Here is a 16266-nt window from a genome sequence, read left to right as displayed (position 1 = left end):
CCAGCAGGCATGTGCAGTTAGGGGAGCGCGACACGTGAGCAGGTCCGCGCTCGTGTCCCGAAATCTCCAGTTTGCTGAGACTGCATTCATCGCAAGACTTTAGCGGCGCTTCAGCAGGTTGTCAACCGTACTACAAGGCGGCAGGCAAATACGTTCGCACGACTCGGGATATAGCGTCATCACGGCCGAGCCCGCTCCTCCGGAGGAGGTGTGCCTCGTCGTGTGGCGGGGAGACGCGATTCCTTCGGTTCGGCCGCGGTCGGCGCTATCGGCGGCCTCTCCAACGACGACGGCGCGGGCGCCTGGGGACCAGCGTCGGCCTCCCCCGCCGCCGTCAGACGCCGCCGCGCAAGACAGCCGCCGGGCGGGAAGCGGCTATCCGCAGCAGGCGATGCCCTATCAGCAGCAGCAGGTGAGCACTTCGGCCGGCAACGCGGGCTGCGAGGACGTGCGCAGGGCTTCGGTGATGGATTCACCGAGGCCAGATGGGACGCGCGAAGTATTGGCTATTGGTTATGGATCAGCAGTTGGAAAAGGGGGCGATCGGCAGTGCATTCTGTTCTCAACACTTCGTTCGTGCCGGTCGTTTTCTTTCTTTCTTTTTTTTTGTCGTGTCAAACGTAGTGACTTTGCACTGGAATGCTAGCAGCGCTTTGCGACAGCCGTGGTCATTAAGAGCTTCCATTTGGGCACTCCTGAGCAGTGACTTGCAGCACAAGAGATTTGGATATGCAAGTGGTCGTACGGTGCTCCGCGCTGTCCACTTATTCAATGGTATGCTCAATTCGTGTCTAAACTTGCAAGCTGTAGAGTTGAAGGCGTTTTGGAAATATTTTAATACCAGGACGCGACACTCTCCGAGTGCGCCAGCGGCAGTACATTTGCTGTACTTGTGTCGTTATCCTGTGGTATTGGGACAAGTTGACCCCATTTTGAGGTGTAAGTAGTTGGCTTGCGGCTTTATCTAACTATCTGCGCCAGGAAGGACTTAGTACTTCCAAGTAACAGACGAAAGAGTTTGTCCTTTCAGTTGCTTGCACGAAACGGAATCGTAGTGCAGTAGAAAACGTCAGGTACGGATTAGCTCAAGCACATTAATGGAAGGTTCCATCTCACTTGCGGATTAACGTGCGAACACAGACACACAAAAAAATGCTTCAAGGCTTATGGAAGCCGACCTTAAACGCCAATTCTGCGTAGCCCTACTGCGCGTTGACCAACCCCTGCCTACATTTGCTAAGCCTCCATCGCTTCGCAGAAAACGCCTTCTTCACATAGGTCGCGATCGAGTACGGTAATCTATCCGATTTACGTCTAGAGTTTATTTTGTTGCGCCCTTGAGCACAAGTCCTCTAATTCTCATCTTCTTTTGCGAACGCTCTCCTGCAGCGTGAACTTGCCTCTTATAACAGCGTTGAAGAGCAGCTAGGTGGTTACTGAAGAATTCCAGATATATCAGAGAACCGAAAAAAAGTGAATCACGGTTATAACCAATCGCAGTGTGCAACTATTTATACAAGAATGAATATTACAAGACACAAATCCCTGATGTTTAATCCAAACAGTAAAAAAATAACATCTTGTAAACAATAAATGCTAGAAAAAGAATACGGCAGAAGTACTGCAAAACATGAATTCAGGGCGCTCAAATGTTTTCAATATTACACCAACTTGCTCAAGAAGCTCTGCCTAAAAAAATGTACTGCAAATTGGGAGAAATAATGCATCTGAGTGAATGCATGCAGAGGTATCATTTCGTGTGATATTTAGGTAATTTTACATAGACGACACAGTTGCGCTGGAACTGACCAAATATAATCAGAACTAAATGAAGGGTGATTATGGTTTCCAAGCCACTTACTTTATTAAAACGTATGAGACACCAAGAAAGTGGATAATTTGTGCGGACTCTTTATCGGCTTTAGCATGTCTTGTAAATATTTATGACAGCCAACCACACGCACGAAAAATATACGCAGTACTGAACACTCTAAGTCAGGCTACTAAAGCAAAACATAAAGTGATATTACAGTGGATTCCGGGACATGCTGGCATAGCAGGCAACGAATTAGCAGACTCATTGGCAAAATTGGCCCATAAATGTGCAGAAATTCAATTCATCCCTTTATCACCAATGGACACGCAACGGATATTGAGAGTACCAAAGAAGGACTTCTGTATGTCAATCTGGTTCAACAAAAATAATAAGGAATCATTTCTTTACGAAGTGGACCCTCAACTCAAATGCCAGCTGGATGTAGAACTTTCGAAAAGTACAGGGACACTCGTTCATGGACTACACCTTGGGACAGCATACACCAAAGATTTCCTATATCGCATCAAACGGACTCCTTCCCAGGATTGCTCCTGTGGCCACGACGATGAGGATGTTCGCCATCTACTCCTCGAATGCCCCATATACGCGACGCAAAGACCGCAGCTAGAACAAGAGCTACACTCTATTGATCCTCATCGACCTTTAAAACTTGCAAAATTGCTGGGCCGTGGCTATGGAAAATAGCACAGTGAAAAGCATTGAACGCACTCGAACATTTTTACGAAGACACACGCATCCTTAACAAGTGCTAGATATCGCACTGAATAGTCACACGGTGCAACTTCAACTTGCTTCTATTCCTTGTAATTATGAGCGCTTGTATATTACATCCTACTCCAAATGTGTATGATGAAGAATGGAATGATGTGCACATTTAACAACAGAAATACACAACATACACAAAACACAGCACTCAAGAAAACACAATACTCGACCCTCGACCAATGTGCCTCGTAGAGACTAGTGTCTCTAGACTAGCGCCTTCGTTGCGCGAGTTGCAAAGGTGCGCTAGTCAATGGGCAAAGGGCGTGTCTGAGCTATAGGGATGGATGTGTTTGTTGGATGGTCAGCGCGAACATTAAGGCCCTTCTTTGTAGTGCAAATGGCCTGCAAGCGCCGCTTAAGTGGGCTACATCTTCCCGCAATTTGTCCGCAGGGCACAATGGCGTCCTTATCCGTTTGATTTTAAATAGGAAATATTTAGTGTTTAAGACGTTTAGGTGAATTCGGTATAGACATGCCTGATCGCGAGTGTGTTAAGACCTCATGGCATACGAAACTGGTACATCAGGCATTTATTAGTTACATCTACTTTCGAGCTTAGTACACGTGAAATAAAAAAAAATGTGTAAAGGCTGTTTCAATTAACACTCGTATATCGTTAGCTTGTGGCCAACGACATTTGCAGTGGCGTGGATAGTCGTCTTTAGAAGCAGGTCAATGAATCACAATGCTGTATACAAATGCAGTTGGTGTCAATTTAAAATTAGTTTACAATCTGTTGTAAAGCCATTTCTTGGGGTCATACTGTAGATGGTTTCTTCTCTAGGAACACATGCCTTGTGTACAAAGGAATTCGTTCGCTGGAGTGGTTCGCAGAGTCGGTCGCCGGCCAATCCTAATAGCCAGCACGTTATTGCCGATATCGATTGAACAATGACAAACTGTCCTCATGGACAAAAATTGTTGTTTATTCAACCACATACTTCCTCTTGTGGCTTGTTAAGTTTTGTTTAAAATAGATATGACGACATCTGATACATTTAGAATGCTTCATTTCGGTGTTTCGTTACATAAGATGCGGGAAATCGAGTGTTCTGAAGTGAATCAATGCATTTCGATGCAGATTTTGAGGGTGTTCTTCTCGAAACTGGTGTTAAGCACAAAACTTCCACTAAATGGATATTACTCGACTTCAGTGCTGTAATTGAGACATGTGCCCAAAAATGAATTATTACGACACGTAAAATTATTACGTTTGCAGCAATTGTTACGAACGGGTGGATGTCTGATTTTCCCTCTGATAACTAGTTTAGCAAAGTTTCGGAATAGATAACGACACTGTGCAATTTGTCATGTCGATAGCGTTCGTTTATTCAAGTAACCTAGCTGATGCTACAGAATTACGATGTCTTCCACAGAAGAAAAAAAAAGTACCTTTAATAAGCACTGTAGCACCTTAAATAAGCTTAAGGCAGGATATCTTTAACAAGGTTGTTTTGATTAAAATTTGTAACCCTGCGCATTAAAGGTGCTACAGTGAGACCTGCGGTCTAAAGAAATCTTTTTTATTGGCGAACGCGAATATACCCCACACAGACTATACAAAACTGTTCCTGCGGGCGCTGTCACATACTGTGCGAAGGCGTTGCGTAGTTTCACACAGCGTCAACGTCCCACTATAACACTCTACATTACACAGTGCACAGTCACAACTTGTCATAACTTGTCACACAGTCCGGTGTCTTTTAAATAATGCATCAGTTCCTTCATAGCGGCACGCGCTGATGTTCGTGTAGGCAATTTTCCAAGACCATTGTTTTCCGTGAGTGGGCGCTTGTCCAGTTGGTCTATAGCGTGGCTGAGAGGGCTTCGCTCTGCGGGTTCAAACGAGCACAATCGCAAAGAAGGTGCGCGATCGCTTCGCTGCACCCGCAGAAGTCACAAAGTTATTCCGATCAGAAAGAGATGTGCATTTGAAAATGCTACTGCAAGCCATAGACGGACTAGAAGAGTGCAGTCACTTCGTGGAAGGTCGGACGCAATACAGAGCTGTAAATTAGGGTCCAGGTTATGCAGGCGAACACTTGTGATGTCGGATGAATTCCACTGAACCAACGTTTGGTTACGCATGATCGCGGAAAGTTATTTCGCTGCGACGGCGAGAGAATAGAGAGAGAATAAATTTACTCTTAAACAGGGGGGCAGCGACTTGGCCTGTGTGGAGAGGAAAAAATGTAAGGGAGCTCGGTATACGTCACAGTAACGAGGCCTTGAATTCAAAACTTCACAGAGTAAGACGTTGCCCCTTTCTAGACAAATATGTGGCAAGAGAACTTCTTAGCTTTATTCGCTGGTTACTGTCCCATCTGGGTGTAGGCTTACCGTACGCGGATAGTTTACGATTAAATTCTTGCTGCTGTATTTTTCAGTCAACTTTAATCGATGTTGTGCGCTTTCATCACTACTTAAGCTATATTTCCTAAGAATAAGAATATTCAACTGAGGTTTGTAAAAATAGATGAAATCACGTGACGCAGCTATCATTTAGGCAGAACTGGTTTTATAAAAGAACTCTACCAGCGCACCAAACCATATAAGTGCTCTCAGTGCTGCTTCATATAAAGCGTGTGCACATCAGCAAAGCAAGCCGCACTGCTCAGAAAGAAATGAAGCTGTAGCACTTATGGGTGGATGGATGGATGGATGAAAAAAACTTGATTGACAGCCCTATGTGGGAGAAATGGCGGGGTCTCATAAAACGGAGAAAAACAACTTAAAAAAAATTACGCGTAACGTCCAATGAAATATTAAATTGGCTATGGCACGGGCAAAAGAAGACGTAAATCGTAGACGCTCAATAATGCAGTCTACGACGTGCTTACACAGTGCAGAGCGTAGCAAGAACAAGCTCTATGAGCAGAACGCTTGCTCCAGAGTTGGAGCACACGCGACTCTCTAGAGAACATGGTTGACCCTTCCTGACCTTCCAGATAAATAAACTGGGAAGAAAGTTCCTCACAAGACCAGTCGCATTTGGGTACAACGAAGCGTGCAATGACCGCGTTTCGCAACACCTTGCAGGCCGTTCACCGTCTATTAGGGATTCACTGCGAGGCCAGTTTCGCTGAAAAAGCTACTCATGGGCGCAGTATGCTCTGTCTGTAGCGTCTCTATAACATAGTGTGTGAATTGCGTGGCCACTTGCGTTGGGAAACGACTCTTGTACTTTGCTTATGCTTAAAGGGCAACTCCGGCGTTTTTTTTTAACCACATTAGCATAATGTCATTTTCAAATGGCATTGGCAGTCCCGTCACTATAGTAGGGTGGTTCAATTTGATGAAAAATTCATCAATAACATTAAATAACCAATGAAGAAGATACTGACACAGATAGCACCGTGTGACGTCATAATGAGTCGATGACGTCAGATCCTACACTGCCATAATGGAAACACGCAGAACGCTTACTAAACACGCAGTACACGTGCCGCTAACGCCAAACAAGAGGGGCTGATGATGTCTCCTGGTGACACGGGGCGCTTTTACAGATTTTCCGAACTAGACAGCGGCGATTCCAGCGACGATTTCAGTGACAGTGGTGGCGTAGTTTCTGACGTCATGAACACAGGGTGGTCAATAAAAAGTGATTAGTCGGGAACAAAACAAATCTTTAAAATTCATTTTCAGGAGAACTAAGTGACTTGCAGCTATATTGTTTAGCACAGGTCATCAGAATGCAAAAAGATAACGTATATTCAAAATTTTATTAAGATCAGTGTACGTCGAAAAATCTCCGGTGTTGCCTTTTAAGCTGTTCCCGTAACATTTGCGTCGCGAGGTGCATAGCCTAAGTCGTTGCCGGCATTCAGTGTGCGAGCCACAGATGATTTCTAACGTGAACCACAACCTGTGTCGCGCACACTTATTCTGGAACACGTTTTTTCTGCAAATGCTCGGGGCTATCAGAGGGGTTTCCCTCGCGAAGTGCTGCTCGACACGAGCATGTTGCCACTGTGTCCTCGTCCTGGCCCCCGCGGGCCCGCATTGAGTAAAAGAATGCCTCTCATGGTTGAAGGCTGGCACCCTGTGCATGGGTGCGACCAAAAGTAAACGCAACATGGCACTCTCATCTAAGGCAATAACTTCAAACTTTGACATGGGACCAGACGACACAAAGCCGACAAATACTTCAGCAGAACTTCTTGTAGGCCTTGTTGGATGCACGTTCACCTTGAAGAATTCGGCGCAAAACGACGGGCATCCTGGGCCAGAAAAACAGGACAAGTTTCGCGTTCGTCTCATGTGTTTATTTTGTTAGCACCCAGTGTTCTTAGATGAGAACGTATAAATAAATAAATAAATAAATAAATAAATAAATAAATAAATAAATAAATAAATAAATAAATAAATAAATAAATAAATAAATAAATAAATAAATAAACAAATGAATAAATCTTATTTTCTCGGTGAGATACACTGTGCTGACCAGAAATCGTACTCACTGACTTGAAACTTGGATGAAATAAGCATTCCTGGCGCCCGCATGCATACATGTAATGGTGGTGCGCTTCCATGAATGAGGTTTTATTATTGAATGAGGTTTTATTATTAATATACAAGATATAGTACAAGGCAATAATATAGAGGAGTAGATCCCGAGGTCAAAGATTGTAATGGGACCTCCTGTACAGTGTATAAGTAAAAATATAAACAACAGTTGCAACAAATAGTGTAAAATATAAAAAAAAACTTAGCATTGTTTTAGGTTTGGCAGTACTAAACAAATCAGCTGCAGACATGCTAGTAAAAAAGTAAAATAATTATTATTACATGCGACTAATTACAGAACTATAACACCATTATGAAAGTAAATGGATAATGAGACCTAACCAAATGAGCTTTAATTTGTGTTGCGTAACCAAATGTACATTTGGAGGCGAAAAATATTTATCTGAGTGGTTGCAGATGATAAAATGTGGTCTTTTAGTTGTCGTTTAAATTGAAATGATTTATATGACTTGATAGTACGATGTAGTGTGTTCCAGAAGGAAACGGACGAAAAGTGGACACTCTGCTTACCATAATTTGTGCGTACCACGGGAAGAATAAAGTTATTGTTTAGTGCAAATCGCGTAAGATTAGTAATCATTAGACAAGACTGAGGTATCAGACTGTTGCGGTAAGCGTTATCTAGTTGTCGATATAAAAACGTACCTATGTGCTCATCACGTTCTCTAATCTTCGAGTCAGAATTCCTTGATCACAATTGAACCACAGAACCACTCAACCATAGAACTAAGTTTTCTTTAGCGTTATATCATCACATCACATCACATCACATCACATCACATCACATCACATCACATCACATCACATCACATCACATCACATCACATCACATCACATCACATCACATCACATCACATCACATCACATCACATCACATCACATCACATCGCTCGCTCGCTCGCTCGCTCGCTCGCTCACTCACTCACTCACTCACTCACTCACTCACTCACTCACTCACTCACTCACTCACTCACTCACTCACTCACTCACTCACTCACTCACTCACTCACTCACTCACTCACTCACTCACTCACTCACTCACTCACTCACTCACTCACTCACTCACTCACTCACTCACTCACTCACGGACCGGCAATGGAAAAGATAAAGACTTGGAGCGACACATTGAAGACCTGGCTCGCTACTACGGTTTTATCTCCACTGGCGAGAAGGCGACGTTGTGTCAGCACAAGTGCACAGCTATCTGCTTTTACCTCAACGCACTTTGATAGGGCTCGCACACACAATGTCACGACACATGAGCGCTCCAACGAAGGTTATGTGATAATTTCACACCATCGCCAATCAGCGCTCACAAGCAATATACCATGGTATGCTTCTGTTAACGTTTTCATATTTGTTATTACGACACTAAAAACAATAAAGTGCTTAGGGAGATCGCATGAACACCTCGGAAAATTGCAATAGAAGAGCCGTTTAAAAAAATAAAAATAAACTCTAAATTGCTTACGATATCCTGAATATCAATACAACTGTTCCCTATTTTTATTGCTATCGAACGAAACCGACTTATCGTGAGAGTCGTAGATATTGCGATAAATGCTACCTTCGAACGGGCATGAAAGTTTCTGTATAGAGGATTTCACATATAAAAAATCACAAGGAGAATGAAAGATGACTTGAGCGAGAAAACACTGCGTGACCTTGACAATTTTAGTGGCACCATCACTGAGCGCAACAATCTTATTTTTCGAGCAAAAGAAGTAAGCGATTTTGAAAATGAAAAGTGGGTGCGAGTTTTCACGTAACGTGTTCGTGAGTGACGCTGTCAATAAGAAATAAACATGACCATACTCGGTGAAAACGTAAATGTTCAGTAAACTCTTCGCCCACAAAACTGCACTGCACCTACCTTCTACGCCTCCGCGCACCAAAACCTAATTCGCGAGAGATGCCTATTATCGAAATAAGTTTGCTTCCACCGTGGCGTCAAAGAAAGGAGCGATGGTGAGTGGTCGGTGCACTTATGAATATAATTTTTAATTGTCAGAGGTGTATTTTACTCTGTTTTCTTAAGTTGTCGCCGACTACAAGGTTGCACTAGCTGTAAGTGGATTGCTCGTACAGCTGAATGAACTGTTGCTAATTGCTTCTGTAGGTCTTTGATATAGCAGCGGCTCATGTTCTCTCAATGGAGGTCAATTATCTACGGTGTCCCCTGGAGTCGACGTATACACTAACAATAACAGCAAACCACTCTTCACGATCTTAGCAGCAGACAATTTAAAACAGAAAAGAAGAGGCGACAAGAAGCAGTTGTTTCAATTTGCCATGGGAAGAGAGCGGAAAGCTGGTGGCGCGGAGGGAGGGGGGGGGAGTGAGGTTGAAGATGCAAAAATTAGCGAATAAAAAAGCAAATTTCATGGGGGAGGGGGGTGTCAGAGAGCTGTAAACAAAGGGTGGGAGGTTAACCACAGGTAGTTATGGTTGATGATTAGCCTGTACGTGGTGAAGGGAGCACGGGAATACAAAGCATGAGCGCAAGGGGAAGGCACGTAGACCTCAGGAACATGAGTAATGCAAATATAGGCTTCTCAGCGGAATTCCTTCGGAAACTCTGGCCTAGGCATTTTGTTCGGATAATGGACGATAACCCAATGTATCCAACACCGTGCACAGCATTTGTGTCGAATTGCCTCTCAGAATTATAGAGCGGGCAGGCAAGGATAACCTGTGTGAGTGTCTCGTCACAGCTGTATGTGTCGCACGTTGGACGGTCGGCCATTGTAATCGAAAGGCATAGAAGTTCGTAACTGCGACGCTGAGCCAAAAAACTATGCAGCAAGGTGCGGTCGTGTCGTGGTAACCTAGGTGGTTGACGTAGCTGGAGATTCGGGGACAACGAACGTAAACGACGCATGGTGAAATAGATCGTGTCCCACATGGGCAATGTACTACATTCACGGAGCATCGAGTGCCGGTTCACGAAAGCGGAATCCGAAGGCATCGACCTCTTGCATGTGGGCGATCTGGTGGCTTCATCGGCTTGGTCATTCCTGCTCATGCTGCTGCGGGGCGAGAGGACGTCGAAAAAGTATATCGTGCCCTTATCCTGGTGGGTGCATGTGATGATGGTGACTTCTCGTATTACCGAGCACCTGAAAGCTTGAACACTGCGGGAGCTTTTACAGGAAAATCATGAGCCCTTCCACTCTATGAAGGTGGATGACCAGCGAAGCTGTTTAGCACAGGGCACAGAGGTGGCATTGAACTCGAACAAAGGTACGAACAGATTTATTGTCCTGATCGGTGGTTACCGTGACGGAAGGTACGCGCACGCATTTATTTCTATACATTTGCACGGATGACTGTATATATATATATATATATATATATATATATATATATATATATATATATATATATATATATATATATATATATATATATATATATATATATATATATATATATATATATATATATATATATATATATCCTCTGATTTACTAGAGGGATGAGCCATTGTTGATGAAGATAGTTTTTGTTGACGCAGAACACAAATGCACGGGAGCCTCACAATAAACAGCTTCTTTGTAATATGTTACAGATAAATCAGTCCTCGGCGTTAGCGATGGAAGGCATGCATTGGAGCCTTGCTTGAAGACTTTCCGCGGACAGACTGTCACGCGGGCAGAAGCGATGCGCAGGAAGTAATGGTAATGAGACGGGTATGAACCAAAAATACGCGACACATATTCAAATACATTTAAGACTTCTCTACCCATTGTGTCACCGTGAAACTTACCCAATATGGAGGATTTACCTAGAATGGGCATAGACCCAATGGTGCAAGAATGTGGTAGCAGAACACATTTAAAAAAATATTTAACCAAACAGTTAACTATATGACACACTGTTCCAATGAGACATGGGTGTTTTAAAAATGCTGATGGGTCTACATCATATGTACAGGCTTCATGTCGTGATGTATTGTTTGACTACGCAGAGCACAGATGCGCTCACTCGTACTCATTTTATTGACATGCATATATGAGGAAACGTCGGTAACCACCGACGGTGCCGGCTACTCCTTATACCATGTGTGATATTGATGTCGATCAATGTTCAGTGTTACCACCCACTCCGCAGACAATGAAACGTGCCGCGCAGCTAGCAGAGCGATATTAAACGTTCCATCTGATCTTCACTAACTGTGCGAAAACTGCACATAGGAACTGCTAGCAAACAGAAGTGCGTTGTTCTGTGTAACGAGAGAGATTCAAACGAATTGACAGAAAAGCGAGTCAAGCAGAAAAAAAAGAAAAGGTTATATCCTGGAAGAAATTTCACCAGAGAAGGAGGCTGGGGTGAGAGGAAAGCTTCGCGGAAGTCAAACAGGAAGGCGGCGTCCGTAGACGACCGCTAATCGACACCGCCCCGTAGGCGCGCTTCGCAAAAGATACGATACGCGCACTCGTGAAGGCTGCTGTGCCGCCCCTTGGCGAGAGCAAAAACAAACCACCACGGTGTTTTGAAGGAACGAATGCTGCCTCGAAGCACGCGCCGCTCTTTGAGGGGAAAACTGACCTGGAAACGAGACATTCGCTCTTTTCACTGGCGTGCTCTGAAAGCGAATCGGTATCTTCTTACAGGAAATGCTTGGATAATTTACCTCGATATCCACAACTGGCTTCGCCAGCTGTTGTTCTGTTACCTGTGGATGAATCTTAGCGTGATTTACCCTATTTAGACCTTCTCTGGCCCACCGTCTGCCCACTTCTACATTAAGAAGTCCAATGTCTTGCAGCAGAATGAGATGCTTGGCTAGTTTATTCATGCTTGAAATGCGGTTCTGGTGCAATGACAACTAAGAGGAAAGAAGAAGGGACAGAAACAACGCCAGAAACAACTGGCGTTCTTTCTGTTTCTGCTTTTTTCCTCTTAGTTCTCCTTGCGCCAGAACCGCATTCCAAAGTTTTCCTTTACTTTCAGGAATTCGGCTGTTTCGTTTTCTTCTGACTCTTTACATTCTGTTTTTTCATCATCATCATCATTACAAAACACGTAAATTTTTCTGCAATGTCATTTGGTCTTCTCTTCCTATTTTTGCTATTTCCGAAACTTGGCTCTGTAGCAAAAAAAATCTCTTCGTACTTCTTTCCACCGCACTACAACGTGTTCCGAAGTGACCGGGACTTCAGTGCATCTCAACAAAAGGGGGTGGCGTACTGGTTGCTATTGACAACTCACTGAGATATGTTCGGCGCAACAACATAGAATGTGTACAGGAGTCGATTTGGCCAGAAGTCGGCCTAGCGCGCTGTGAAAAATTGTTACTCGGATGTTTCTATGCACAGCCGAATACTTCTTTTGCTTTGTTTGATGAGGTCATCTCTTCTATTGAAAGGTCTTCCCATAGCATGCACAAAGTAATCCTTCTTGGTGATTTTAACACACCTGGAATTGATTGTAATACTCTTAGATATTATCATTACGATCATTACACAGAGAAGAAATGTAGCCTCTTGTTGGACTTTCTGTCCTTCTGCTCCTTCCAGCAGCATAACTTGATCGCCAATTCCTGTGGCAACGTATTAGTCCTTTGCATCTCAAATTCTGAAGTTTTAGATGTACCCCGTTCTGAAATATCCCTTGTGCGTCCAGATAAGTTTCATTTCATAACTCACTAAAGATAGCTGCCTCCTTGTCAGCCCTGAGGCAGAGCTCCTCCAACGGCATAAATAAACCTTATCGCTTTGCTTTCACGCGTGTTGATTGCGTTGGTTTATATGATTTCTTGTCCATAACCTACTGCTCACTGGTTACAGACAAAACCACTGTTGATGACCAAATGGGTCTGTTTACGGAGCTTCTTTTGGCCAGTATGCGCAATAACGTTCCTCAGTGCAGGCTTAAACGCTCCAAATATCCCCACTGATTTGCGTCAGAATATGTAAATTTCTCAAACGCCTAAACATCGCGCCCACCATAAATCCAGCAGTCATGCGTCTAATGAGTGGAGAGGAGAATTCCGCTTTCTTCCGACTCTATGTGAACGCCTCTATAAGCGAGATCACGACTCGCATATTGGTTCTTGGAAAAGAGCGCCTCCGACCGGCCGGTTGAATTTTGGAAGTACCTCCGCAAGCGTAAACGTGGAGGGTTCTTTCGCCTGCTCGACTCTAGAGGAGTATAGAAGTCCGAGAAGTCGCGGATTGTTTTGTGGCCCATTTCTAATCCTTACATAAAACTTCAGGTTTCAACACGGGTGTCACTCAGCAGCACACGACGGTTCTTACATCTAGTGCTGTGTTCGATGAAAAGCTCATCAGCGAATGCATTAAGCGCTTGAAGCCCTCCCAGCCTGCGGTCATGCTGACATCCCCTCCGCAATTGTAAACGTTTACGCCGGTATATTTGCCCCAGTAGTGACATCTATATTTAATAACTCTGAATATTTCTTCTTTCCCTCAAATGTGGAAAACTGCTCGTGTTCATCCTGGACTTAATTCTGGCTGTGAAACATATGTCTCGAATTATCACCCAATTTCTCTTCTCAGTGCGGCGCCTAAGATTTTTGAGCTCGCTCTTCAGAATACATTATCTTTTTATTGTGAGGAACTCAATGATTTCGAATCAGCATCGATTTCTCACCGGCCGCTCTGCTATCTCAAATCTTGCAAGTTTCATGACGCAGTTTCCCCGCCGCTACTCCAATGGGGGCAAGTTGACACCATTTACTTGACATCAGCAAAGGTTTTCATATAGTCAGCCACTCACTGCTTCTGATCAAACTTCTACATTTTGATGTTGACTCGTCAGTTGTCAATCTCTTGCGCAGTTATCTTCTTTATAGATCATGTCATGTTAACGTCGATGGCCAAACGTCTTTTTATATGGCGAGTAGCGACGTTCCACAAGGATCAGTATTAGGACCAGTGCTTTTTTTATTTTTCCTAGTGACGTTCTTTCCGCTATTCGGGACTCTCCTTTCCTTATATATGCGGATGACACGAAGTTTTTAAAGAAAATTCACACTGTTGATGACTATCGCACCCTGCAGTCGGACCTGTTTTCTTTTTCTAATTGGTGCAAAGATAACACCCTCTCTTTGAATGCTTTAAAGACCAAAGTCATGACTTTCACACGTAAAACAGCAAGCATTTTTTTTTTATTCTGTAGGTTCTGTACCGTTGTGTAAGGTCTGTGAGATTGATGATCACGGTGTACTTTTTGATACAACCTCAGACTTTTCTGCTCACACTAAACGCGTTGCAATGTGAGGTATGTGCTCTCTTGGCTCTGTTTGCAGACTGTCGAGGGAATTCATGTCTCCTATACCGTTCCGGAAGTTTTACACAGCAACCTGTCTTCCTCAACTCGAATATGCGTCGGTCTTCTGGAATGGCTTTTCCAGATCCAACAGTGACATTACAGATTGGATCCAGAATGAGTTTCTTAGCCCATATCGTCACCACTTTGCTAACACGGACACTGGACCTTGTTCTAGCAATGTTGGATTATTGTAATTGCCCTTACTTCGCTGCCGATGTAATCGCACTGATCTGTTTCTTTTCAAACTCCTTCAATATATCCTCACCTGCCCCGAACTTCTCAGTAGTACCATGTTTCGTATTCCGCGTAAGATCACCAGAGAACATAAACCTTTCCATGTTCCTGCCTGTTATCATTGACACTCAACGATCCACAGAATACAAAGTCTTTAAACGCTTATTTTCATTATCTTGATGTTTTTCATAACTCGCTGTCATCGTTCTTTTCCGAGCTTTGTCTTGTGTCATAGTTTCATGCGTTGTTCAACTGCCTTTCTCCTCCTTTTTGTTTTCTATTTGCCTTGCGCACTGCTGTACAGTCTTTATGTTCACAATTGTTCTTTTTATTCATTGTGTGTGAGTGTTCTTTTAAAATTATATTCCCCTGCAATTAATTTACTTTTGTTTTTTGTTTTTACTTTATGCCTGCGCCAGCACTCAGACGTTGGGTTTGTTACTGGGCAAGTTAAATAAAATTGATTGATTGATTGATTGATTGATTCTTACTAGTGCAAATTCATGCTGTTACGCATGTCAGTGACGTTGTATTGGAAAGAGTCTTTGGACATTGGTCCGGAACGAGTTCAACACTCAAGTCCTCAAATGTGCTGCTCCGATATTCAAGGGGCTGTGAATTGCGTGACCGACTCTAAAACATGTCGCGCGTTACATCGCGCGAGCGTGTGCATTTGATTGCTCTACTTCTGCTCCTTCTTACTTTCTGTCATTTTTTATTCCCTTTACTCTTTTCCCCAGCATACATTAGCCATCCGGTACACACACTGGCTACCCTCCCTGTCTTTCCTTCCCCTTATTTAGTCTTCTTCGCGTCTCCTCTTGTACTTGTCGTACCTGCACTTCTAAAAGTTATTTTCTTTTTAGTTACTCCTCCAGCGGTAGTTTCTATGCTACTATTTGTACAGCCGACTCTTGTGATGTCATTTTTGTTATTTCCTTTTGTTCTCCGCGTGAAAACAAGTCTTCCCAGCGCGCCGTCTTGCGGAAGGCACTAGAAGAGGCGTATCTGCGGTAAACAAGAGATTAGCCTGGCTCCGCTCTCCGAGAAATCGCGATAAAGAAGCCGAAGTGGAGCTCCTGTTCCACAGGCGGCAACGTAGTGTTGCGTACAGGAGAATGAGTAAGACATATCGCAAGAGAGAGACATATGTATATAAAGAAAGAATGCAAAAAATCCTGCATGGAAAAGCATCTAGAGTCGTTATTACTTTTCCATGGCTGAATGTTCCACGATCTACGTACAGTAGCATGTAGAAGTTTAGAAACCACGGTATCATCGACAAGTTGATATTTCTTCAAGCACAGTCATGCAACCTGAATTTTCTCAATAGATTGTGTATGCGCCGATTGAACTGGTGCCGGTACGCTGTAACATTTGATTCCAGCCTGCATGCCTAGGCTGCGCCGAAAAAAAAATTTTTTTCGTAGCATCTGCGGTCCTCCTGCTCGTTACTGTACATGCAAGGCGTTAATAAACTATAGTGTTAAGCCCGCGGCCTGTATGTATATTACGAAACAGATACCTCGCTCTCACGGGTGTCAAAAACTTGCAGCCTGATATGGTGCTACTGAGGATGCCCCGTCTGACTAGCATCTTTTGAG

The 16266-nt window shown here is 43.7% G+C and overlaps 1 protein-coding gene across 1 annotated transcript in view; it reads left to right on the top strand.

The window, feature by feature from the left end:
• The first annotated feature begins 259 nt into the window (after window positions 1-259).
• The window catches only part of LOC135898540 (solute carrier family 2, facilitated glucose transporter member 1-like), a 56063-nt gene continuing 40056 nt past the window's right edge, over window positions 260-16266 (top strand). The window contains exon 1 of the mRNA XM_065427549.1: window positions 260-412. Within this exon, the coding sequence (XP_065283621.1) occupies window positions 392-412 (21 nt within the window). The 5' untranslated portion in view covers window positions 260-391. The remainder of the gene's footprint in view (window positions 413-16266) is intronic.

This window comes from Dermacentor albipictus, chromosome 2, assembly GCF_038994185.2.
Source record: "Dermacentor albipictus isolate Rhodes 1998 colony chromosome 2, USDA_Dalb.pri_finalv2, whole genome shotgun sequence".
Classification (NCBI taxonomy): Eukaryota; Metazoa; Arthropoda; class Arachnida; order Ixodida; family Ixodidae; genus Dermacentor; species Dermacentor albipictus.
Note: the sequence above shows the minus strand (reverse complement) of the source record. Positions and strands in the feature narration are given on the sequence as shown.